This window comes from Cryptomeria japonica, chromosome 3 (assembly GCF_030272615.1).
Source record: "Cryptomeria japonica chromosome 3, Sugi_1.0, whole genome shotgun sequence".
NCBI classification, from domain to species: domain Eukaryota; kingdom Viridiplantae; phylum Streptophyta; class Pinopsida; order Cupressales; family Cupressaceae; genus Cryptomeria; species Cryptomeria japonica.
In genome coordinates, this window is record NC_081407.1 from 92,639,156 (window position 1) to 92,664,629 (window position 25,474).

The 25,474-nt window shown below is 36.3% G+C and overlaps 1 protein-coding gene across 2 annotated transcripts in view; it reads left to right on the forward strand.

Annotated features, from left to right (window-relative positions):
- The window catches only part of LOC131074568 (uncharacterized), a 155,041-nt gene that overhangs the window by 29,142 nt on the left and 100,425 nt on the right, over positions 1-25,474 (forward strand). For both annotated transcript variants that reach the window (XR_009113073.2, XM_058011205.2), the window contains exon 3: positions 24,988-25,125. Coding sequence is in view for 1 of the 2 variants with exons in the window: in XM_058011205.2 (XP_057867188.1) it covers positions 24,988-25,125 (138 nt within the window). In the remaining variant the exon portion in view is untranslated. The remainder of the gene's footprint in view (positions 1-24,987; positions 25,126-25,474) is intronic.

Here is a 25,474-nt window from a genome sequence, read left to right on the forward strand (position 1 = left end):
TTCCGAATCTCTTCAAGATGTCCAAGGTATACTTTCCTTGGTTTAGTATAATATTGTTAGAATTCTTCCATACTTCCAATCCTAGGAAGTAATGAAGGAGTCCTAAGTCCTTCATATCAAATTCTTTGGATAGATCATTCTTGCATTGATCTATAAGATGATCATTTCCTGTGATTAATAAGTCATCAACATATAAAATCAACATTAGCATATCACCTTTATTTCTTTTGTAGTAGAGATTAGGATCCGCATCATTTTTATAGAAACGTAGTCCTGAGAGATAGGTGTCAATTCTTTCATACCAGGCCCTGGGGGCCTGTTTAAGCCCATAGAGAGCTTTCTTGAGTCTGCACACATGAGACTCTGCATCATAAATTTCAAACCCTTCAGGTTGCTCTAGGTAGACTTCTTCTGAGATTTCACCATTTGGAAATGCTGTCTTAACATCCATTTGGTGTGCCTTCCATCCTTTTGCTGCTGCAATGGCTAATACAACTCTTACTGATGTATACCTGGCAACAGGTGCAAAAGTTTCTTCATAGTCTATTCCCTCCCTTTGTGAGAAGCCTCTGGCCACAAATCTGGCCTTGTGTTTCTCAATATTGCTGTCTGCAAAATGTTTGATTTTAGATAACCATTTAGATGAAACCACAGATTTCTTGGTTGGCCTAGGAACAATTTCCCAAACATCATTTTTCATAATGGATTGATACTCTTCAGACATGGCATCCTTCCATACTTGATGTTTAAGTGCATCTGATACATTGTTTGGTTCATTTTTAGAGAGATCATTCATGAGAGCAACATAGCTAGTGAATTTATTAGGTCTTTTGCTTTCCTTGAAGGTTCCTGAAGGAGCAACAAACTTTTGAGCTTCTGCTACAGTCTTGGTGGCCCATAGAGGTCTTTTCTTGAGGTTTTCTCTAGGTGGGATTGGAATTTCACCTATAGTTTCCTCAAGATTCTCCCTCTGAAGCTCAAGAGTAGGGTCTTCTTCTATGTTAGGAGTGGGGATATAGATTTCAGACTCTATTGTACTTAAGGCTCTTTTGAAGGCTAAGTCTTCTTCGAAGATTACATCTCTACTAAGTTCAATATTTTTTTGACCATGTATATATATTCTATAGGCCTTGGATGTTTCACTATATCCTACAAGTATTCCCCTTTTTCCAGAAGGTTCTAGTTTTAGTCTTTTCTCTTTAGGTACATGTATATAGACAGGACACCCAAATATCCTAAGGTGGCTGATATCTGGTTTTAGTTTGGTAAATACTTCCTTAGGAGTTTTATCTTCAAGATGAGAGTGAGGACATCTGTTTTGTATATACACAATAGTGTTAGTTGCTTCTGCCCAAAGATTGATATTTAGATTCTGATCAAGAATCATGGCTTTGGCAGCTTCTACAATTGTCCTATTTTTCCTCTCAGCTACCCCATTTTGTTGAGGATTATAAAGTATTGTTAACTCCCTCTTAATCCTTGAGTTTTTACAAAAATCTCTAAATAATTCTGATGTGTATTCCCCCCCATTATCAGTCCTTAGGGTTTTGATTTTGTTACCTGTGTAGTTCTCTGTCAGTGATTTAAACTCTTTAAACCTACTAAGGATCTCTTCTGATTCTTTACACTTCAGAAAGTAGATCCAAGTTTTCCTAGAGTAGTCATCAACAAAAAATACATAATACAAACATCCTCCTAAAGAGGGAGCAGACATGGGTCCACATACATCAGAATGAACTAACTCTAATACTTTGCTTGTTTTCCTAGTACTATTATGGAAGGCACCTTTGATATTTTTACCTAGGGCACATCCCTTGCATGCCTCTGAATGATATTGCTGCAACTTAGGTAAACCTGTGACAAGGTTTCCCATAGATGACAAAGCTCTATAATTCAGGTGGCCTAGTCTTCTATGCTAGACCTCATTTGCATTTGTTGCTTCATGAATTAGGGCTAGGTTGGGCTCTGTGCATGACTCATACGAATAGCCTCGTCTTTGACCAATGACTTTAGCTTTCTTGATGGAAGAGTTTCTCGGCCAAGCCAACACCTTGTTCTCCATGAAAGTTACTCTGTATCCGTTATCTTCTAGGGCTGATATGGAGACTAGATTTCTCTTGATGCCGGGGACATACAATACTGCTTCGAGTTGCAATGATATGCCGGTCTTCAGTTTGATGGTGCAGGAACCAATTCCTCTAACTGGAAGTGAGGAATCATTTCCGATGGTTACTTCCTCTTCATTATCCTTTGTCATGGAGTCTAGCACTTCTCTAAACCCTGTAATGTGTCTGGATGAACCACTATTGATCACCCAGGAGTTAGATTTATTTGATGCATGGCTTGTAAGTGCTGAGTAGAGGACATAGTTCTGGGAGTCATCTTCTCTTTTAGATTTTCCTGCTCTGGCAAATGTGGCTTGTTTGGCTCTCTCTGGACATTTTGCAACAAAGTGTCCGAACTTATCGCACCTATAGCATTGAATATGTGATAGGTCTTTCTTTGAAGTGTTCTTGCCTTGATGACCGTTCCTCTTCCTAAATTGCTTCTTCTTGGTTGTCTTATTTGTGCTAGTATTTAGGACTTGAAGGTCTTCATCTATGTTCTTTTGTTTTATTCCCATCTTGTTCAATCTTGATTCTTCTTGAAGACAATTGTCCCTTAATCTTTCAAACTTAGGATACTTGGACCCCACACTGATGCCTTGGACGAATGTACTCCATCCACTAGGCAACCCATCTAGAGCAATGAGTGTTAACTCTTTGCTTTGGATCTCGTGATCCAGAGTTGCTAGTTCATCTCTTAGAATTGATATCCGCATAAAGTAGGCGTTGATTGTCTCCCCCTTGTTCATGGTGATATGATTTATTTCTCGTTTTAATGCCAGAGTTTGACTTGCATTTGATATCTCAAATGTGCTTTCAAGTGCTTTGAACATTTTATAGGCTGTCTGATGTTTTCTTATGATGGGCATTATGTTGTTTCTCACCCCATCAACTATTATTTTGATTGCTTTTTCATTTCCTTCAATCCATGCGGTTTTGTCAGGTTCATTTTCAGGTTGATCATTTTTAGTTTGAACAAATGAATCCACTTTGTTCTCCTTTAAGATCATCTGGATTTTGAACTTCTAGGCTGAAAAATCATCGCCACCTCCGAGTCTGTCTTCGAATTTGATTGCGCTGGCCATTGGAGAAATGTGATGTAGTATATAACCTTGTTCTTAAATTATTCACAAAATTGAATAGCCTCAAGTTCGATCAACTTGGCTCTGATACCATGTAAAGTTATATTCAATTGCAATAAACGAACTATTATATATATGTGATAATATTGTCTAATATTTTATTGTTTTGTTAGCAGGCTGAAGGAGAGAGATCATTTACGTTTTCTATGTCTTCTCCAAATGATTCATATTGGGCTTTATATGTTTAGAGGACCGGTCAATGGATGTCTTGACCGGTCATGTCATTTAGACATGACCGATCAAGGCACCCATTGATCGGTGCCTCTTCATTGTGCACATCCCGATCTATGTTATGTTTGGTAACTAACATTAATAATTAAACTCTTGTTTGAAGCGGTGTTTAGTTAAGATGCTTTGTTAATGGCCCGAACAGGTTTATGAACTAAACTCGATAACAACAGCATTCTATATGCTATCGGGTTAATACCCCGATAGCATATTAATGCCGATCCATTTATGGATCGACATTAATGTGCTATCGGGTTACTAGCCCGATAGCATTAGATCGACGCTTAACTATGTTAAGCAAGTCGTCGATCTAATCCTTCTTTTATCAATATCAATATCATAATCATGATCAATGTTGTAATCCGATAAACATATTCAGTTCGGAAAGCATAAATCAGATAGCATAATCAAAACAGAACAAAGGAGATTAATAGGTCAGGAGAGTCTTATCTTGCAGAAGCTACTAATGCATTAACAGTTATGTGGTTGCAAAGAATATTGGTCAATTTTCAACTTGACCAAGCAACACTGATCTCACTTTTCTATAACAATCAGAGTGTGCTCCAGATGATGAACCTGGTTTATCATTCTAGGAACAAGTATATCAAGGTTCATCACCATCATATTTGATAGCTGGTTGATTATGAAGATGTTTGTGTTTTTTATTCTCTACAAAGTAGCAAATCACCAACATAATGACTAAACCCCTTTGTGGACAGAAATTTGGGATTGTATTGGTGTAGTCATTAAGGGGGGTATTATAGTAATTAGTAACTAGAGGATATCTTAGGTTGAGGTTGACCAATATTTGTTTAGTTCTAGGCTAAATTAGGTGGGTTGTTTTAACTTGAAACTAAGCACGTCTTGTTATTTGCAATTTTATGTAGTTTGATATGTGGACGGTGGATTTGTTATTTTATTTCAACTTATTTAAAGTGACATAATGCAATGAAGAATCATGGCTTGTGGTTATAAGTTAACAGTTTGAGTTCTTATATGTAGAGGGACTTTAAACATTTTTAAAGGTAGTTTCTAGGAGAATGAGGAGTGAGATTGTGTAACTTATTTCTCGTATGCTTTGGAACTCAAGCTTCACTACTTACAAATAGAAGCTATTATTGGAAGATACATGATGTGATTGTGATAGATGTTATAATTTTGTGAACTTTAAACACACTAGGGGTCAAACCAATAGAAACAAGATTGGTTCAATAAAATGAGATAATAACAACTGTTAGCGTCTCACAAACTCCCAGAGAGACAAATGTATAATCAAATTTAACCTGTAGAGTCTGGGACAACAGGGAACAGGAGAAAGCCACATGTAAAAACTCTTATGAAACAATTGAAATACAAAATTGAGCAGACACTTAATCATAGAGAATTGAAATAATGAAGATGATTCATGAATGTAGGAAGAGTAAAGAATTCAGCTTAATAAAATTAACAAAACCATAAGAAGTTCAAGGTGAAGAGTTATGAACCAGAAATTTATATAAAGAGATCATTATTTGTGCTATAGAAATATATGAGAATACAAAATTGTGTACAAAGTGGCCCCAAATTTCTCCAAATTTAGCAAGAAATTTGGGCATGTTGGTGACAAAAAAGATACCCTCTAAACTTGCTCTTGAATTCTCTAAGATATCAGAATACATGAAATAATGGGTGAAATTTAGAAATAATTTTGATTTCAGCTTGGACACTGTGGTTTCCACAATTGTTTTTGCCAGAATAGATTCAGGCTGAAAACTCAGTAGCTTCCACTAATGTTAGTAGAGTAAATGTTAAAGATTAACATCAGTATTTCAATGGTTCAAAACACATGGTAGGATGCTAGTAGTGCGTCAAGGAATGGATGCAATTGGGCAAAACCATTGAAATAAATTCAAAAAATCATGCAATATTTTTTTGTAATATTCTCATAGTACTTAAAAGATTGTTCAATGTAGATGTTAAGTTCTGATGCGCTACTCCTTTCAACAGGTTGGTCAACCTTATTTTTTAATGATTACCATTAAATACATTTCAAAAGAAAAAGTGACAGTGAATTGGAGGGTGTATGAAGCAAAGGGGCTTGTTTATATTTTATAAGCTTAAGCACATGTTAGAGAGTTGTCATTGATGTCAAACATAAGAAGCAATATTGTCATAAGGAGTATGCTGAACACACCATGGTCCAAGTCGAAATGTACGTACATTTTAAGATGGTTTTTCAGGTGACAAAAGGGAAAGCTCTCTACATTATCATTATAGATAAGGTTGATGCAAATTGGAACCAAATGGTGACAGTGAAGTATATTGGAGCAATGTAAGACAATATTGTAAGACTATGATGATATGACAATATGAAGAATATCTGCAGCTAAATTCAGTTGATCACGTATAAGGGTGATAACTATTTGTATGTTCAAGATAATGAGCAGCAATATAATAAATAAGCAACAAAAGAAGAAATCAGAAAAGACCAGCAAACAGCAATCAATAACAAATGTTGATTCTATAAGTGTTAAGATATCTTAATGAATGATATGTTTTTTGATAAAAGCTGCATAATGAGCAGTGTATGGTCGACTTTATGTGTGATTAGTAATTATGGGCAGTTTATGGTCGACTTTATATGATTAGTAATTATGTGCAGTTAATGGTCAACTTTATGTGATTAGTGATGGTCAACTTAATGAGACAGCTGGTTCAAGAAGTGCGATTTTGTTATGGTTAGTTTGTCAGTAAACTTAGGGAGTGACTAATATGGGAAGTAATATGTAGCAAAATAATATTATCATGAGTAATTAAAGTTTGCATAATCAGCAATTAAGACCACTGACAAATGCAGACATAACAAACAGCTGATCCGTATATCTCAACAATATGGCCAACTACACTATTAGAAGCAACTCTATAATAAAAAAAGGTGTGATGGCATAAGTAATGTAATTTGCTGGCCAATTTATCAAAGGAAAGACATAAATAATAAAGGAACAGCAATTGGTTGGTTTATGTGATTCATTATGTGCAAATTGACTTAGCAGCAAGAAACATAGTTAATATGTTCATATTAATAAACTTTAAGGTAGTGTTTGGATGCTGGCCGACCATCCAAGAGGTGTGTTTTTGAATAGTGGTTATGCTTCTAAACGAACTATTGATGAAGGTTGATCCAAAGTAATAAGAAGGTGGTGATCTGATTTGAAGAATAAAACAAGTTCTTTGTTATTTTGTTAAGAAACAAAAAATGTATCAAAATAATTGACTCTCTTTGAGGAATTATTTGCAGTGATTGAGAAGTGATTACATCAGCATGACTTTGATGATTTATATAACTTGCCAACTTCACTAAGAATAAGACAACGACTCTCTTAAGAAAAGGAATTAAGGAACGTGTTGTGACGTTTTCACACATCACCCCATTGCAAATGGGGATCCCCACCTTTTTCTGCTTTCTAGGTTAGTTGTGGAGTCTTTAGCTATTAGCTTTTCACTTGGAAGAGGTGTAGTATCTTAGGTGGCCAAGAGGTAATCAAGTCAAGTCTCTCTCGTTAGGATGAAGTGAGGTGAGTTAGTTCTCAAGGCTAGGAAATGAACGATTCATGATGATCATTCCATTCGATAATCATCATCTTTTGCTTGCTTAAATGGAGACGAAATGCTAAATTTGGCAAAGGGAAACTTGTTTTAGAAAGAATATTTCAAGGAGGGATAGGCTAGAGTTCAAATCACCATGAGAGGCTCATAACAAAAGGATCAAGTTAGCAAAGTTGTCATTTTGAGGTCACCTCCAGTTGGGCCTCCAAAGTGCGACCTAAGACTTCTAGTTGGGCCTTAAAGTGCAACCTAAAGACTTCTAGTGTCCATGCAAAAGTGCGATCTTTCACTAATCGCTTCCACTTCCACTTCCTTTGCCACCTGAAACCAATGCAAATCAGGCCTGTCTCAGACCTGAAACCTATCAAATCGGGCATATAAAAGTGAGAAATCAAACATAAATCAGGCCTGAGACACAAAATTAGGCTTAAATTGATGACAATTAAGTCAAAAGGAAAGAAATCAGACTCAAAATCAGATGTTTCCATGGATTCAAATTATGTTTGTTTCCAGATTTGATGCAAGGGGGATGAACATACAAAAGAATGTGAAGAAGGTCAAGACTTCATGGCATGAAAGGAACATCACTCACATGCAAGAGGGTGAATCAAGGCAGCTGATGGGATTATCATCACAAACTCAAAGCAAGATCACACAAGGAGTAAGATCAATGCATTCGAGTCAAGAAGGAAGGATCAAGCATAAACATCACAAGGTCTACATCAAATGCAGCACTAAGGTGGAACTCCCAAACAAGAAGATGAAAAGTGAGATGATCACAAAGAAGTACAATCACACACTTGTGATGAATTACAAAGATCATCACTCATCCAATTATATCATTCTAAGATAAGGCGTCCGGATTCAATGCACCTAGCTCATCCATCAAAGAGGATAACTACCACATGTGGGCACAAAGTTCAATGTACCTACCCTCATCATCAATTGGTCAAATATTCAAGGAAGGACATGTGTCCCACTTAATGTAGTTTTGTCATTGGTCAAGCACTAAATGCTTTGTAATGGGTGTAACAAACCCTAATTAGGGTTTCAATCTTTCAATCTTGGCCCTTGATTGTGAATCAATCTGAGCCACTCATTGTAATGAGAGCACGATAAAAGGTTCCACTTCTTCATTTGTAAAGTTTAATAGTTAATAGTTCAAGAATAGTCAATAGCAGATAGTTAGAATAGAGTAGGAAGAGAAGACAAAGATTGTTGCCAAGACTTTGTTGTAAGATACTAAGAGGCATGTAAACTTCATTGAAGATATGGTGAAATTCATATGTTGATTCAACAATTTGCATGGTCTCTACTTCTCAATTTATTTTCATATTCTTTTAGTGTTTCGCGGCCGTTGGGGATTGGGAGACGGGAGGACGTGGGGATGGGTTTCGGGGATGGGGGGACAAAGGGCCTAAGTTTGGGGACGACGACCAAGGGGGGGTGGGGTGGCGGGGTGGTGGTGTTGATATAGTTATACATATACTTAAAGTACTTGAAAAACTAGTAAAATTCTAAAATACTAAATAGCAAAATTTGAAATATTAAATCTAAATACAAAGATTTCTTGAATGCTAATTGCTAAATAAAATTTGACAAATGAAATTGTCAAATTGGAGATTTCTATTATATCGAATATATGAATATTTGATATGAGATATCACAAAGTCTATAAAGATGATTACATGATGCATCATTACAATGAGTAGCAAATAGCAATAGCATTACAAAAGACAAAATGCCAAAATGTCAAAACTCAAAATGTAGTGAAGGGACGCCTCTAATCATCTGCAAGTGCAAACTCCTCATCACTGGAATTGCTAGACTCCCCATGGTCAATATCCCCAAGCTCACACCAACCATCCTTGCATCTGAAGTGGTAGGATCATTCTCATCAATTTGTGATGGCTCCTTTGGCTCTACATCCCATCGTGCCGTTGGACTCTCCTTGTACACAAGTGTCTTGCGGTCCATGAGACGTAAAACACTATGTACAACCTCAAGATTCTCTGCTTTCTTAGAGGTAAGTCTATTCCTCTTAAGAGACTGGATGAAGCTATATGTAGACGAATTCCTCTCAACAGTTGAAGAATTGGAAACCTGGGATAGCATACGGATAGCTAGAGTGGTGATCAAAGATTTTAGGCCATGACAATTCCACCACAAAAGTGAGTCCTCGTGTGCCATAGTTTCTATATCCATCTTTGCTGCATCTGAATAGCCTCTAAGAGTGGCAAATCTTCCCCACTTAGTGTGAATTATGTTGGCATCTCTAGAATCATACATCTTCTCTATGCACCTAGAGAACCTTGCCTTCACCTCATCATCCTGAATCTGTATCACTCTACCCGGTCTAGCCTTGTACCACTTAGGGTTCAAGGCATAGGAAGCCATATGCAAAGGAGTGTTTATCTTGTCCCATCTGCGTTGAATGATTGGCCAGATGTGCTCATTGTAGAATGCTAGAGTAGGGTCCTTCACTCGCACAACAACTCTCATCTGGTCAAGCATAGAGTCGATGCACTCATACACTTCTCCAAGGTTAGGTGCATCCCCATCCCTATATCTGATGACCTGGAATAATGGAGAAATGATGGAGACAATGTATTTTGCATCAATCCAAAACACATCACTCTTCACTATCTCCTTCACCCTTGTCCCCTGCTTTGTCGTGGCCTCAGCCCACCTATTCCACTCTGTAGTCATAACCATGAGTTGCAATGCCTCTTGCAACTCATTCATTCTGTCCAAGAGAATGAAATAGGATGCATATCTGGTCTCAACTTGTTTCAAGAACTCCTGGGTGAAGGTCTTGAAGAGTGCATGTCAAGTGTGGTGGTTGTAGATAAACATCTGCACATCTCTCGCATCGTTGACCACTCCTCTAATCCAGTCAATCTTCCCCATGTCCTTGAGTGCATTGTTCATGTCATGCACACAACATGGGGTCCACCAAATATGTCTATAGGTTGCCTCAATGAGTTTCCCTGCTGCTCTACACACATGGGCTGCATCTATCACTACTTGGACCACATTTTGTGGCCCAACCTCCTCAATAGTCTCCTTGAGGACCTAAAACTGAAAATCAGCATCTTTGCGATGCCCTGTACAATCAACTACTCTAAGGAAGTGTTGGGACCATTTCACACATCACCCCATCAAAGATGACGACCCCCCCTTTTTTTTTGCTTCCAACAGCATAAGCCGATTGATCAAGTAGCTAGCAGTCTAGGTTAGACTCCAAATTGAAGGTTTTTCCTTGCCTTAGGACATCTCAAAATTTGATGGCAAAAGAAGAGTCTCATACTTGAAAGGTATTTAGTAGAGATTCGAAGTAGTATGGGTCAAATGAAGGGAGAATCGTCAAAATTGCTTTCAAGGCTAGGCGAACAATGAAACCTCATAGCATAGGTTGAGTTAGGGTATGGAGAGAAAATGTAGAACTAAGGTATGAGCTTGTCATGCATGGTAGCCTTGATGGAATGAAAGAGGAATGAATTTAGTACAAAAGGAAATCACAAGCTGGTAAAATCAATCATCTCCTACGAATGAGCACAAAGATGTCGAGCTACCTTGAACAAGCAAAATGATCAAAAGTTGATTGCTCAGGACAACTTAGTACAAATGAGGGAGAAAAGTCCGGCTCAAAAAGGAGGGTTTTGATAATGCAAAAGGTGAGGTTTTGAATGATTCACTACAAATGAAGGTGGAATGGCCGATTTGACAAAATGATTTTATTCATGTAAAGGGCAAGAGATCAATTTCATCATATAACTTGAAAGTCGCCCTAATTCAAGTTACTACAAATGCAAGGCAAGATTCCACCTAAGTCAAGATGCTATGAATGAAAGAGAGGTGATTGATTAAGTTGATGGATTGCACAAACATCAAAATGGTAGTAGTACAAATGAAGCTTCAAAATCCCATCATATTTTTTGAAGTGAGGTTGGTCGAAATTGTAACTACAAATGAAGAGGAAAAAGTTGATTTCTTTGATATGATCATAAGAATAAACTCATGGAGAAACTAAGGTTTGCAAGTTTCAAAGTGCAAATGAATCTCTAAATTCTGCCAAGGGTGTTGACTACAAATGAGCCTCTAAAATCCGCCAAGGGTGTCGACTACAAATAAGCCTCTAAAATCCGACAAGAAGAGTCTACTACAAACGAAGGTCAAATTTCCATCAAGATCATCAAGCAGAAATGAGCATGGAATTTCTACCAAGATCATCAAGTACAAATGAAGGTGAAATTTCTGCCAAGATCATCAAGTACAAACGAGCATTAAATTTCTGCCAAGATCATCAAGTACAAACGAAGGTGAAATTTCCCCCAAAGTTATCAAGTACAATTGAAGGGTAAAAAGGCGCCAAGGTCATGAGGTACAAATGAACCTCAAATTGCTGCCAAGATTGTGAACTACAAATGAACATCAAAATTCTACCAAGGTTGTATAGTGCAAACAAGTGGTATTTTACCACCCAAAACTACAAATGGACATGAAAAATCTGACCAACAAGTTCAGAAGATAAGTCGGCTAGCATGATGATTGGCACCCAAAATGATAAGGAAATGTTTCATTTGATCAAAGCAAGTCGGCCTAGGGGGAGATGAAAGGAAAAGACACAACCCTTAGCCTTTGGGGCCTATATAAGGAGGCATTTGTAATTCATTTTGTGGCACTTCAAAGCAATCCAGCAAACACAATTCTGATCATTACCTCAAGGCACAGCAAAATACATTCAAGGCAACAATTTTGATTACAAGGAAGGGCGAATTTCACTAAGATCAGCGATTTTGACAATAGATTTTGATCATTTCATTGAACAAAATACACTTTCAAGGGAGGCAAACTTGATTAGAAGGATCTTTATCCTAGTTTGAGAGGTTTTCAGTTCAAGTTAAGAGCAGCATGGGCAAAATTTAGTGAAATTCTGTTTACTATCAGACCTGCATCAGCATTCAAAAGTGAAATAAAGCCAAGTCAGAACTTGACATTTGGCAAATTATTATTTTTAAGACCACATTTCATTGCAAAACTACTTTTGGAAACCCTAAAGTTTTACAATTTGCTATAAAAACTTGAAAATCTCAAAGAGCTGTAGCTTTCAATTTTCTTTGAAGAAAGGTTTTGTTTATCCCACCTAAGGTACGAAAGGTCATTGATTGAGTTAAATGTGGCTAACATTTGTATCTATCATATGAGACCAAAGATGAAATGTCATTCTTTTATCAATCAATCATTAGAACTACAAATCCACATCTACTTTGTGACAAAATTATCTTGTTTGTAGGCTAATGACTGAAGCAAAGACATGAGGGAATAAGAGGCAAGCTCTAATGAAGAATGAATTCAAAGACACGCTCTTTGATACTGAGCTCACCTTCAAATGGCCAAAGATTAGCAACACCAACTTTGAGCACACTGATATGGAAGATTTTCGAGATCAAGTGTTTGGTAGAGGCAAATATAACACTTCAAAGATGGCGAAGAAGCTAACAAGAAATGGTGTTGCTCATATAGCTAATTTTCCACCAGTAATTCAATGCAGTGAGCTAGTTTTGGAATGTGCTAGACATTACAACCCGGGGCGAAGAATTGTAGTAGCACTATATGGCAGCAAGATAGCCCATCTCACGGAGATATCAATTGCCGAGGTATTCAATGCACCTACATATGACAAAATGATCTACAAAAGCAAAGATGATGCATTAGCCTTATATCGGAGCAAACCAGAAATATGCGATGATATCCTTAACAAGAATTGGATCATAGAGCCAAGAAGCAGTCATAAAAGAGTACCAAAGACATCACTTTTCAAATCAGATTTCAAAGAAGGATTGGCTGAGCTTGTGATGATGCTAAACAGAGTCATGGGATCACCCCAAACTGCATCTTATGAGCCTTGGATGTGGTACTATATCAAAGAGGTGACTAAAGGAGCCAACATAATCAATTGGGCGAGATTAGTAAGTGATAATTTACATGAGCAATTGATGAATGTGGAGCAAACTAAAACTTTTTATATGAGTTCATACTTGATATACATTTTGGCTAGATATGGTAAATACAAGGGATTGAATTGTAGAGCACCTGTTGGGCCAGCAGAGGGACAGATGCTATCGTATGTGTAATGTCCCCACTTTGAAAAAGATTTTAATAATAAATAATAAATTAATAATACAATTAAAATATAAATATATAACTTATATTTATTAATATTACTTTCATATTTATCAAATAATAATATAAAACAAAAAGAAATGTAAAATATAGTGGACGACTCTAATAGTGCCTTTTGATAGGTAGTGATTTGATTAATGAAGGTTGTGAATATATTAAGACAAGAAAGAGCAACCTTGTGGATAAATACATTACTATGTCGTAATTGAAAGTATCGATTCAGTTTGAGAGAGATGGACACTTAAACAGATGACAGGGATTACTCTACAGTCATTAACCTAATATAAGATACGGTTATGATTATATTTAAGTGGACACATAACAAATTTGTTAATATGTGAAAGGTTGCGATTAAAGATAAATTAAGGAAAACAATTTCAAAGAGGCAAGAGTTGTGTCTCTTCAGACACCCTTCTTGATCATATAATAAGACAACCCAACCCAACTCATTTCAATAGGGCAGGGATCAAGTATATATATCTTTCCATATCCAGTTCGGATTTGCCCTTGGAGGAGCGGTCATTCATCATCGGGTCTTCAAGAAGTGTTCTGATTAATACATATCAAGGAGTCATTCATTAGTAGATCCAAGAATTCACTGCTTAAAGCCTGATTGCAGAACCAAGGAAATAATACTGTCAACTGTTTGGGTCAGACTGGATCAAACTTAAGGGGATGATTACGATAGGTTATACATATATCTGATTACTAAGGCAGCCTAGTACGGGTCAAGATTCCCTCACATACATTTAAGTGTTGAATCAGGGACTTCAATGATATTAATACTTATATACTATAACACGAACAACATATCGAATCTGTCACTCTCACATTGATTAGCATTATTTATGGTTATTTTACGTATTATTAGAGAATTTGTGGGAAGAAGTCCATTGCAATTGACCTCTATAAGTTATTGTCCCTATTTTTTAAGTTGTAACATAAGGGGACATTTCAGTATGATGCATATCCACAATTGCATTTGAATAATAGTATTGCTCATTACAGGACGGTTAATGATGCCTTCACCATGCAAATTGTAAGAACATTGCAAGGAGGCACTCATATCAGGTAATCTAAGGACTCTATGAAGTTAGTGAAGAAATATGGTTGTTGGTACACTTAGTTTCCAAAATTCACTTATTTGAGAATACAAGGATGCTCTTCTTATGCTTACCGTCTTCCTAGATATCCTACGGACAAAATGGCGTTATTGGAAGTATCTAGGCAATTGTTAGAGTTTGATGCAATTGAGAAGAAAAAGAAGAAAGCTAAAACCACCTTCCCAGTCATGGTAGGTAAGTCATTTGAAACATGTCCCACCCTTTCAGTAGCACAAGGATTAGAAGAAGAGCTACAACACTACAATCTCAGGACTCATACCTCAAGGAGCAACTCTGATCCCTATCACAACATCAAAACAATAAACAAGGAGAAATTTCATCATTGCATGCATGTTGAAAACCATTGGGCAAATGCAGCTGGTGATTTTGATATTAGAGAGGGCATACTCAAGACTATCTCTTAAGTTGATCAGACACACAAGAGTGCTGCGAGTACAAGATCAGGTAGAAGGAGATGAAGATGTGATATTGCCACACTATAGAAAAGAAAAAGACAAGCCCCTTTTTTCAATAGATTTGTATGCTCCTGAAGTCACCCAACCAGAGATAATAAATCAATTAGTGCTAGAGAACACCAAAAAGTGGATACTCTATCATGCAGACAAACTGAGAGCAAAAGGCATCACTCCAACATAAGATCGAATGGACAATGAGCAGTCATCATCACATCAGTATGAGAATTCAGAAGAATTCGAAGATGAAAGCACAAGGAATGAAGTAAACACACATGAAGAGGGGAGAAGTCAACAAGACATTCCTGAAAGTTTAAGAGCTCAAGAAAAGAAAAAAAAGACAGTAAATGATGATCCACCTTAGCGAAAGAAACATAAATCAGCAGGTACTCTATCTACTACCAGCACTCCGTCTAACAGGGAAATAAATATCTTTGTAGACATGAACGCTGCTTCAAAAGGAAGGAACATCTCACAAGAAGATGAAGGAGTCATTCAAAACACACAAAATAGGAGAAGTGTTAATGAATCCAGTGATACCAATCAGAGAGATTATGAAGAAGTTAATTCACCACCTCATGATGAAGAACCTATTTATGATCAACAAACCTATACAATTGGAGAAGCGCAAGGCATGGATGTTGATGATTAGAATCAAGAACATTATGAAGATACATTCATAGCCCCTGAGGGTAATCAACAACAATATGGATTAGAAGAGGAGGATAATCAAGTGCCTGAATGGTTGAAAGAAAGAATGAAGAAGAAAACAGTGACAATAGTTGATGAGGTAAGAGATTTGGACTCTTTGCTTGCAAGAGTAGAACAACATAAAGAAAAGAAGCCTAAGAAATATCTTAGGATTGTAAATGATGCATTTGGCTCTCGAGTAGTACAAGTGGCTATCCCCAAATTTGATAAACCAAGAGATCAGATTACGACAAAAGATTATGATATAAGGGAGATAGACATTGGCCATGTCACTCGAATTCAAGTGGCTGAAGAATTAAGAGGATCAACCTCTAACATGGAAGAACAATTGGAGATCAAAGTTGGAAAGAGAAAACACTTGAAGGAGGAAAACAAACAATTGATAGATTGCATCCATCACATGTCATCCTAGCAGGAGGAAGATACACCTTCCCCACCTCAGATACTCTCCAAAGAAGCAGTTGAAGGAGTAGAAGAAACAAGAATGATAGCCCAAATCACTAAAACATGGATTGAGAATGCTTTCCAACAAGCTAGTACATTCATTCATGAATTCATGCAAGCCTATGACAGAGTCATCACATTCTTATGCAGGATCCAAAACAACATGGAAATATAGGAAGAGTTTCAGTTCATTCGAGATAAGACGATACCACGTTTGCAAACATTGAAAGAAGTTCCAAAACAGATACTAATAGATGGTGAAGTGATGGAAGCAAAAGCAATTTATGATTTCAATAGGTGGTATTGTGTTGTGATGGCAAGGAAAGAAACTCTTGATAAAACAAGAGATGATTGCATCAAGATGGAAGAAACACTTAAAACAATTCAGGAACAATTCATCATCTCAACCAGGGAAGTGTTTATTCAAGACATGCTTGATGAGGACAGTATCAGTGTTGATGAATTGCATAATAAGATAAGTCTACCTTCTTTCCAACCATAGGTTTCTCAGATACTGTTTTGAGTGGAGTATGTTTATTCATGGTCTTCATGGGAATATTTCGAAAACAAGAAATGGAATGGCAAAAGGTCTTTGCCACTTGTGCTGACCTATTAGAGGTAATTGAGTTCAAACTTGATAATTTGCCTAGTCTGCCCATGGAAGAGCTCAATGCAATGATGTCCAGATTCATTGCATTCGCCATCAAAGAGAAGGATCAAGGGAATGAGCTTCTAGAAGAAGTTTGTTGTGATTCCATGTGATGACAATTTTCTCAAAGTTCGTGCCAGAAAGATGTTGAATTTCTATTGGTTAAATTTGAAATTGGTTGGCTGGCTACAGCTAACCCTAATTAGGGTTTTAATCTTAGTCATTCATTTCAGGGTAATCTTGGCCCTTTATTTGATTTTGGAGCTCTATATAAGCTGCCATTTTTTCATTTTGTAATGTATGAGAGAAACTTGAACAGTTGTTGCCATTTTGCTGCTAGATTAGCAAAGACATTGAAGTGTGGTGTTTTCTATTTAATCTTTGGAGCATTTGCATATCTATTCATCTTCTCAATTCAAGCTTTAAAATTAGTTTAAGTATTTAAGTTGAATGATAGAACGTTGTGTATGATTCATGGTGAAACTCCTAATCCATACCACTAGTTGTTTGTTGATTGCAAGTTCGCCTTGTGTGGTCAACTGGAATTCTTGAATGAGCTTAAGTTCAATTTTTATTCAATCATTGATATGCATTTAATTAATGGTGTCTATGCTTGATAATAATTTGAAAATTTACTCAATATCCTTAGAAGATTGCATTAGCCTTTGTGGAGTTGTTCTTGTATGTCAAAGCAAAGACTAATAGATCTTCATCAGAATCGTCCTTCATCCTTACATTCTTAGGAGTAATTTAGTATTCCTCAACCCTCAACTTTTGCATTTTCTTTATCAAGCATTTAGAAGTAGTAGCAAGTAAGAGAGCTATATTGCATATCATTCGAAAACATTCCTTGAAGTCAAGACATCCATCCCTTAAGAAGTACATAAGGCCCCTTGGATTAATAGCAATCACATCAACCATTGAGCTTATCCACGAGTCAAGACCTAACAGTAGAAAACTTGGAGTTGTCTCATTTGATCGCAAAGCATAGCATTTCAGAGACTTTATTCAGGAGAGGATAAGATACCTTGGTATTTTATTTTGTGTTTGATTGTGCTAAAAAACACATCAACAGGAAGTATGGGTCCTCTGCACATGTGACCATGATGTTGATGAGTGGACAATGGCTAATGTCCGTCCACCCATCCATAAATATGCTGCACTCAGATGCCACCCAACATGCCTTCATCTTCTCCATCAAAATATTGATCTTGGAATAGCTCTTATCTAAGATCGAGGTCCTCGATTTCGTCTCACCTGGTGGCACATATGATGGTCCTCCCTTCACCACCATAGATATCATCTCCCTATAATAAGGACACTGTGCAACATGAAATGGGATGCCATTGGCAAAAAAGAACCTGCAATGGACTCATCTATTTCATCCTTCAGCTGCACATTAAACAAATCAGCTATGGGGTTACTCTGCATCTTGCATTTCCCTGTCCCCTTAGCCTCTCGTGATTGGGGCATGGCACTAGAAGTGGAAGTGGGTGAAGGTCTAGACATCATTCCTCTCGTCTGCGATATATGAGGAGAAGTATGTTGCACTTGCTGGCTCTGCTGAAGGGCTGCCCTAGCAGACAAAGTAGTAGGGACTAAACTTCTCTATCATCTTGAATGACCCAAAGCTTGTTCATCTCAATTCTGTACTCTATTTTTTTTAGGTTCTGCCAAAAACTTACAATGGTCTACACCTTTTCCTTTCTAAAAAAGGAAGTGTGCATTCACTCTAGTGATGCTACCAAACCATCCAACCCCACAAATATTGAACTGCCACTTCCTTGTTCCCCCACCTGTACGTGATGTGCCTTGTACTCTTGAAGTAAACTGTCTTAGAGGAGATTTAGGATCATAAGCACCCCTAGCATACTGTGCCAACAACTCTGAAGGGCAACCTGTACTAGCTGCTGCACTCGCCATCGAACTAGATTGGGCTGCAGGATCAGCCCCATGGTCAACCCCCTCATCCTCAGGTTCAAATTCTGAATCATTTTTACTATGAGAATGGATTTCCATCTCATCCTCACTCATGTCATGGGAGCTCATTGTGATACTGACATTACATTTCACAAAATAAAAATAAAAATAAATTCAGCCTAGTTTAATAATTTGAAATACAAATTTGAAATTTCAATTTTGAAAACAAAATTTACAATTTACAATTTCATATTATTTAAAATAAAAATTTGATGTTGAATCTTGAGGGCAAAATGATGAATTATTCATTCATCGTTTTTGCCCTCAAGATTCAACATCAAATCTGATTTTGAGATGAATAAAAAAAAAGGTTTAAACAAACAAAGAATTGAAAATCAGAAAATAAAACAAATAAAAAACAAGAAAAACTCTACCTTGTGCTTGAAAAATCTCTCCAAAATGTTGTAGATGATGGAAATGTTGTCATTGATGTCAAAGGAATTTGCTGATTCATGGAGATTGATGAACATATTATGCTATGGAGATTGATGAACATATTGGATTACTATGCTTTACATTTACTATGCTTACATTATTCCTCAATACAGTGATGATGAATACATATACTGCAGCTTAATGTATAATATACATCTACAACAGATGGTAACACAGATGTTGATATATACATCTACAGTGTGTATATATATATATAGAGAGAGAGAGAGAGAGAGAGAGAGAGAGAGAGAGAGTATTAATCTGTATACATAAAGTCAGCATATACAGGTTACATTAATGATCCAGACTGCAGTATATATATACAGGTGTGTCATAGTAAAGACAGACTCAGATATACATACTCTTAAGGCAGCAGCATATATATAAAGACCAGCGATTGGTTAGTTCAAAAAGGAAGACAGCAAACCACATAACACAAAGTTATTGGAAGAAAATTAAAAAAGCAGAAAAAGACAATATTTATGGGGCCCACCTCTTAATATTAGAGCCCACTAAAAGACATAATAATGCTACGTAAAAGGATAATAAGGAAGTGTTTTAAAGACAGCTCAATAGTAATGAAAACAAAGACCGATTCCACACTAATATGCAAAGGTGGCATCTCTTTAATATGCAATTTGAGGTGTCAGCATCTATGGAAGCCATCCATAGTATTGACGAATGTGGGAGTCTACATGTTGCTGTTAATAAAGACGATACGTGTCTTAAGTGAGAAATTCTTAGAAGACTTATGGAGACAAATCAGACAAGTATATGAGCAGATTTCTGAGGTTAAAATCAACCTTATTTTGAAGGCAAAATTCAAGCAAGTTATTGAGAAGATATAAAAGACTTAGTGCTGACCTTTGTGAAGAAATATATCAGATTTAAATTCTAAAGTGGCATCTAAAGTGGAGCGACTATATCTGATCAAGACAGCCGGGAGCTTATGTCAGACAAGATAATGATTGCAAACAACAATACTAATATCTCTAAAGACAAAATTATAATGTGCAACAATGAAGCAATTACAAAGAGTTGTAGACAGCATATCAGTTGCAGATTATACACAGTCTGACTATACAATATATGTATATATACATATGTTTAAAGGATACATATTACACCGCTGGGCAGGAGTCTCTATATTCAGCTGTATGGTTGCTGAGAAGCCAACAACAAAGGCTCTTCTATACTTATCATGAGGAGGGCTTGATATGAGTGTTTACACTTACAATAAATAATCCTTACCAGATCGCTAATGATTACACAGGTCATTGCCGCCAAGTACAAGTACGCAGTCAATAAATATCTGTCACGATTATGAATATAGTGATGCTGGACTGTATTAATGTGAAATCGTATTTATAATTCATATGGAAGATCGACATTAACTTCTATGAGGTCAAAAGTTAAAAACGATCAATCATCTACATATGTAATTTGTGAATGCTGATTGAGGATATGCATTTGAGAATTGAGACGCCAAGTAGAAGTCGCCAAAGCTATATCCAAATATAGTGATCTGACTATGTGGATGATTGAACTTGTGCACAGTTGAGATCAGATTTGTGAAATATGACTAGTATATGAACTTGGATCAGATTTACCGATAATGTGAAGGATAATAAATGAGAGGAATAGATATTAATAAGAAATTGTTTATTTAAGTGTGAATACGACAGCAGTATATACGAACAAGAATGTATAATGACAGCGATTCATCAATCTCTACATTAAAACACATAGAATGTTCTTAACACTATAAATGATTTGTGTTGACAGTGACTCATGATAATATCAGACAAACGGGTTCTATGAAGAATACAGTCTATGCACGGATGATGAAGTTTCACTTTGGAACAACTATTATAAAAGAGAAAGCTAACATAATGTTAGAAATATGAGTACCCGATAATATAATAAAGATTAAATAAAGTAGTCTTTATTGATTTTGGTTGAGATGGTCGATAATACTTATTAAAATATGGCATCGATAATATTGAATTGATTATGAAGATAATCGATAGTTATGAAAGGATATCATCACAACCTTTGGATTCAAAAGGATGTAACCTTATGATTGGTTACGTGAAAGTATATATATATAAAGAAAGAAATGTGTGCCTTTGAATGAGATAGACAGTGCTGTGTGTGTGGTCTCTGACACATAAGGAGTATTGAAATAAATATATATTTAAGGCAGCAAAGAGAGTGAGTTGTGTGTGTAAGGAAGAATATGAGGAAATAATAACAGATAATTATGAAGAGTGTCTCAGATTTGTACTGATAAATATATGCAGTCTACATACAAGAAACAAGTGCAGAATATGTGAAAAAGTATATATGCAGATGTTGATAAAAGAAATGTGCTGATATAAAAGATATTTTGCAGATATAGAAGAAGATTATGCAGATTTAAAGGTGAATTTGTAGATCTTATGACAGAATTATAAGTGTAGATTGGAGAACAGATTGGAAAGGATTTTATCAGGGAACTGTAATCAGTTTTGTGGCAGATTTATTGTCACCATAATGGCAGTTTGAATAAGAGAGTTTGTGGAAGAAAAGTATATCCATCATTCGTTGTTATAGCAACATTGTCAAGATGGAAAATCAAATTTATGAGAAGTGGGTTGGTGCTCACGAATTCTGAAGTGGGAGTTGGTGCTTCCAGTGGGTTGGTGCTCACAAAATCAGAAGTGGGAGTTGGTGCTTCCAGTGGGTAGGTGCTCACAAATCAGGTTTGGGAGTTGGTGCCTACAAATATTGTAAAAGGAGAAATTTATAAAAGCGTTAATTTACCGTGGTTTTCTCCCACAAGGGTTTCCACGTATATCTTGTGTTCTACTTGTGTTTACATTAGATAGATTACATATTAATGTTGGTATGCAATGAATATGATAATGAGATAAGTTATATACTTGTGATTGAAGTTGAAAAAGATTAAATTGGTAAATGATTGTTGTTATACTGATTCACCCCCCTCTCTCAGTATAACTGTGTGCTCTTTAGTGGAATCCTCTTCCTTCTCTTCTTCTTGCTCCTTCTCACTCCTCTCACACTTGCACTCACTCTTTTCACTCCTTCAATCAGACTTGTCCAAGTTTTTCCTCTTCTGCAGCTTGCTGGAAAAGAAAATCAGACTTAGAAAATGTGAGTGAAATCACCAAATGTGGTGGTTTTGTGTTGTTTTGGGGGAAGGGGTGGGGCCATGTCAAATTAGGGTTAACCCCCCAACCCTAAAAAATAACTTTTTTTTAAAATTAAAAATATTTGTGCCTTTTTATGGTTGGGCGACGGGAATCGCTTGGGCATCTCCCCGCCCCTTGAGAAACGCCTAGCCGTCTCCCCAAGGAGACGCGAAGATGTTTCCCTGTCTCTGGCAGAGCACCAGTGGCAGTGGCGAGACGGTGGGAGACACCACGTCCTCGTTTCCTTGTCCCAGAAACATCCCCATCTTAGAAACGCGGGTCAAAAGCAGGGGAAACGCGTTTCCGTGGAACACTGTATTCTTTAGATGAATGGAAGAACTTTGTGTATGATCAATGGTGAAATTCGTATTTCCATACTACTAACACCTTGCTGATTGTAAAGTTCCTTGTGTAGTCAATTGGATCCATCTTAGCAAAGCTTAACTTCAATTATCACTTCTTCATTGATATGCTTTGCCTTGAGGGTATCTATTCTTGTAGTGGTGATTTGAAAAATCATAAAGCTATCCCTATAAGATCGCACTAGCCTTGTGGAGATGTTCGCTCCATGTCAAAGCAAAGCTTAGTTGAGTTTCATCAAAGATTGTCCATTGCTCTTATATTCCTAGAGTTAGATTAGCTTTCTCAACCCTCATCCTTTTTCCTTTTTTTTTAAGTTAGTTTCTACGTTCCAACGATATTCAAAGCATTTAAGATTCAACGTAAGTCCACCTTGTGATTTCAGCAAAATCACATCAAACAACTGAGTCTATCCAAGAGCATGCCAAGACCTGACATTCAGAACCTTGAGTCGTCACATTTGATCACATAGTTTAGCACTTGGGAGGATTTTGTTCAAGAGGGGATAGAATACTTATTATTTTATTTTGTGTTGCATAGTGCATTAAAACACCATCAACAAAACAGTTGAATAAGAAGGCAGCAAAACCAATAATTATTAGCAATGCAATAAAGGAGGTGCAATTTGAGGATAACTGATTAAAGGTAACAATTTACATTAAAGTTATTTGCATCGGGTCACTTCACTTAAATACACATATCTTATTTAAAGGGATGTCTTTCAAAGGCTACCACACCTCTTGATAAATGTATATATAGAGGTTTATGATGTGAAAAAAAGTGTGAGTGGAGTAAAAGGAAGATCTTTAAGAGAGAAGTGTGTGTGGACCAAAAGAGTTCATAATAAATACACAGCAGATTAGAAGATTGAGTTAAAGCATATTAGTTAGTGAAAGATATGACTAATCAAATGGTTATATTCATTTCAAGAGTTGCATCCATTCATAGAATCATTGAAGATATAAAGGCAGATCATTCAGGTAGAGGAGTGTGTGCGGAATGAATAAGGACAACAAATAAGACATATACACCAGATTTATAAAGGGCAAATTGTAAAGAGCATTTGCAGATTTATGAGGAGAAGATCATTTGCAAAGTTATGAAGAGATCGTAGGGAGATTAGAGCAGATTTTCAAGTGAAGATTGTGATCATTTTGTGGCAGACTTATGATTAGTTTATATCAGATTTAAGAAGGGAATTATAGCAGATTGAAGGAGAGAGTTATGGCAAAATTTGGGAAGACAATTTGAATGAGGGGTTGGTGCCTCTAGTGGGCAAGTACTCACCAATTGGAATGAAGGGTTGGTGTCTCTTGTAGGTTGAGCCTACAAAATTTGTAAGAGATTTTTATATAAGAAAGTTACTTGCCGTGGTTTTCTCTTGTAAGGGTTTCCACATATATCTTGTGTTCCATTTGTGTTGCATGATAGTTAGATCTTATGTGAATGATAATATGCAATGGATATGTCTATGAGATTAAGTTATATGCTTATGATATTAAGTTGAAAAAGTAAAAGTTTGTTGTTATACCGATTCATCTGCCCCCCCACTTCTTAGTATAACCGTGTGCTCATCAGCACATTGTGTTTTAACTCTCTATAAGAAACAAAGAATATTATATTGATCTTCTAAGATGACCAAAGTAGGCTATGGGGCTTGAAAAGTACAATAATTTATAGGGAAGTTCTTGGGAAAAAAAGAGTAGGTTATGTAAGGTGGTTAAGCACACAGCTCTAAATAAGTATGAACAAAATATGAGGGTTAAACCCAAAATGATAATATCCCGAAGCATAAAAACTACTCATCATATAAGAATCATTCTGCAATATGGTTTACAACCTCCATTTGGTGCACATTGATTCTGCATCCCTAATAATGTGAGGCTCTATAGCTATATGGTTGGATGGGTATGCTACGTTGAAACTTAGCCATTGTGAAATTCCAATAAAGTCTGATAGAATCCTCTTGAGAAGTTTCGTTGCAACTTCACACAATGATATCTACTCCTAATGCTTGTGAAAAAATAATCTAAAACATTTAGCACATACTGAGAGCATTCTAGAGTAGGAAAACTTCACTGCTGTATTCTTTTAGACTTAAAATTCTTTTTAAGTGTAATCTTATTTTTGAAGAAGTTGTTTTGTGTAGTAAAAGGTATTTAGGTTTAGTTGTAAAAAAATAAATAATTGATGAAAATTGACTAATCAGGAAGACATTATGAAATGCTATAATGTAGATCAGTTAAGAATGCTGGAATAAAAATGTATAAAAATAAATCTTAGTTCCTTAGGATTCAGGAATATAGTTAAAAGCTTTTGAGATCGCCTTCTATTCTTTTGCACATTCAGACAAAAATGGTCTGCTTATCTATGTTTGAACTTGTGATGGAAGGGGAACAGGACAGCACAATCACAATATTCATGGAAGCAAGGTCGAAGTAATGGATCCCAGCAAACCAAACAGCAATCTTGGAATGAATACGTTAAACAGAAATTTCAAGAAGAGCATGAAGAAGAGATGGAAAGGGTGGTCTGTATTATTTCCCTGTTTCTTTTTTTATCAATGCTGTCATTTCATTTTATTATTTCATCCAGTAGCTTCAGGATTCAGTGCATCATAAGTAAATTAGTCTGTATTAATAATTCTTCTTTTATCCTTTTTAAAAAAACCTTTTTAAGATCTTACATAAGGATATTGTTGCATGGAGAATTTTGTCCAATTATGTTCTTAATTTTAATGCATGAGTATAATGTTTCCTTTTCGAAATGAAGCGAACTTGAAACCCAAACACCCATCATCTATTTACAAATGCTCATGTCAGGTTTCCAGTGATACAAATGCAAAATAATTTATCTCAAATGGCATGGCATTATTTGGA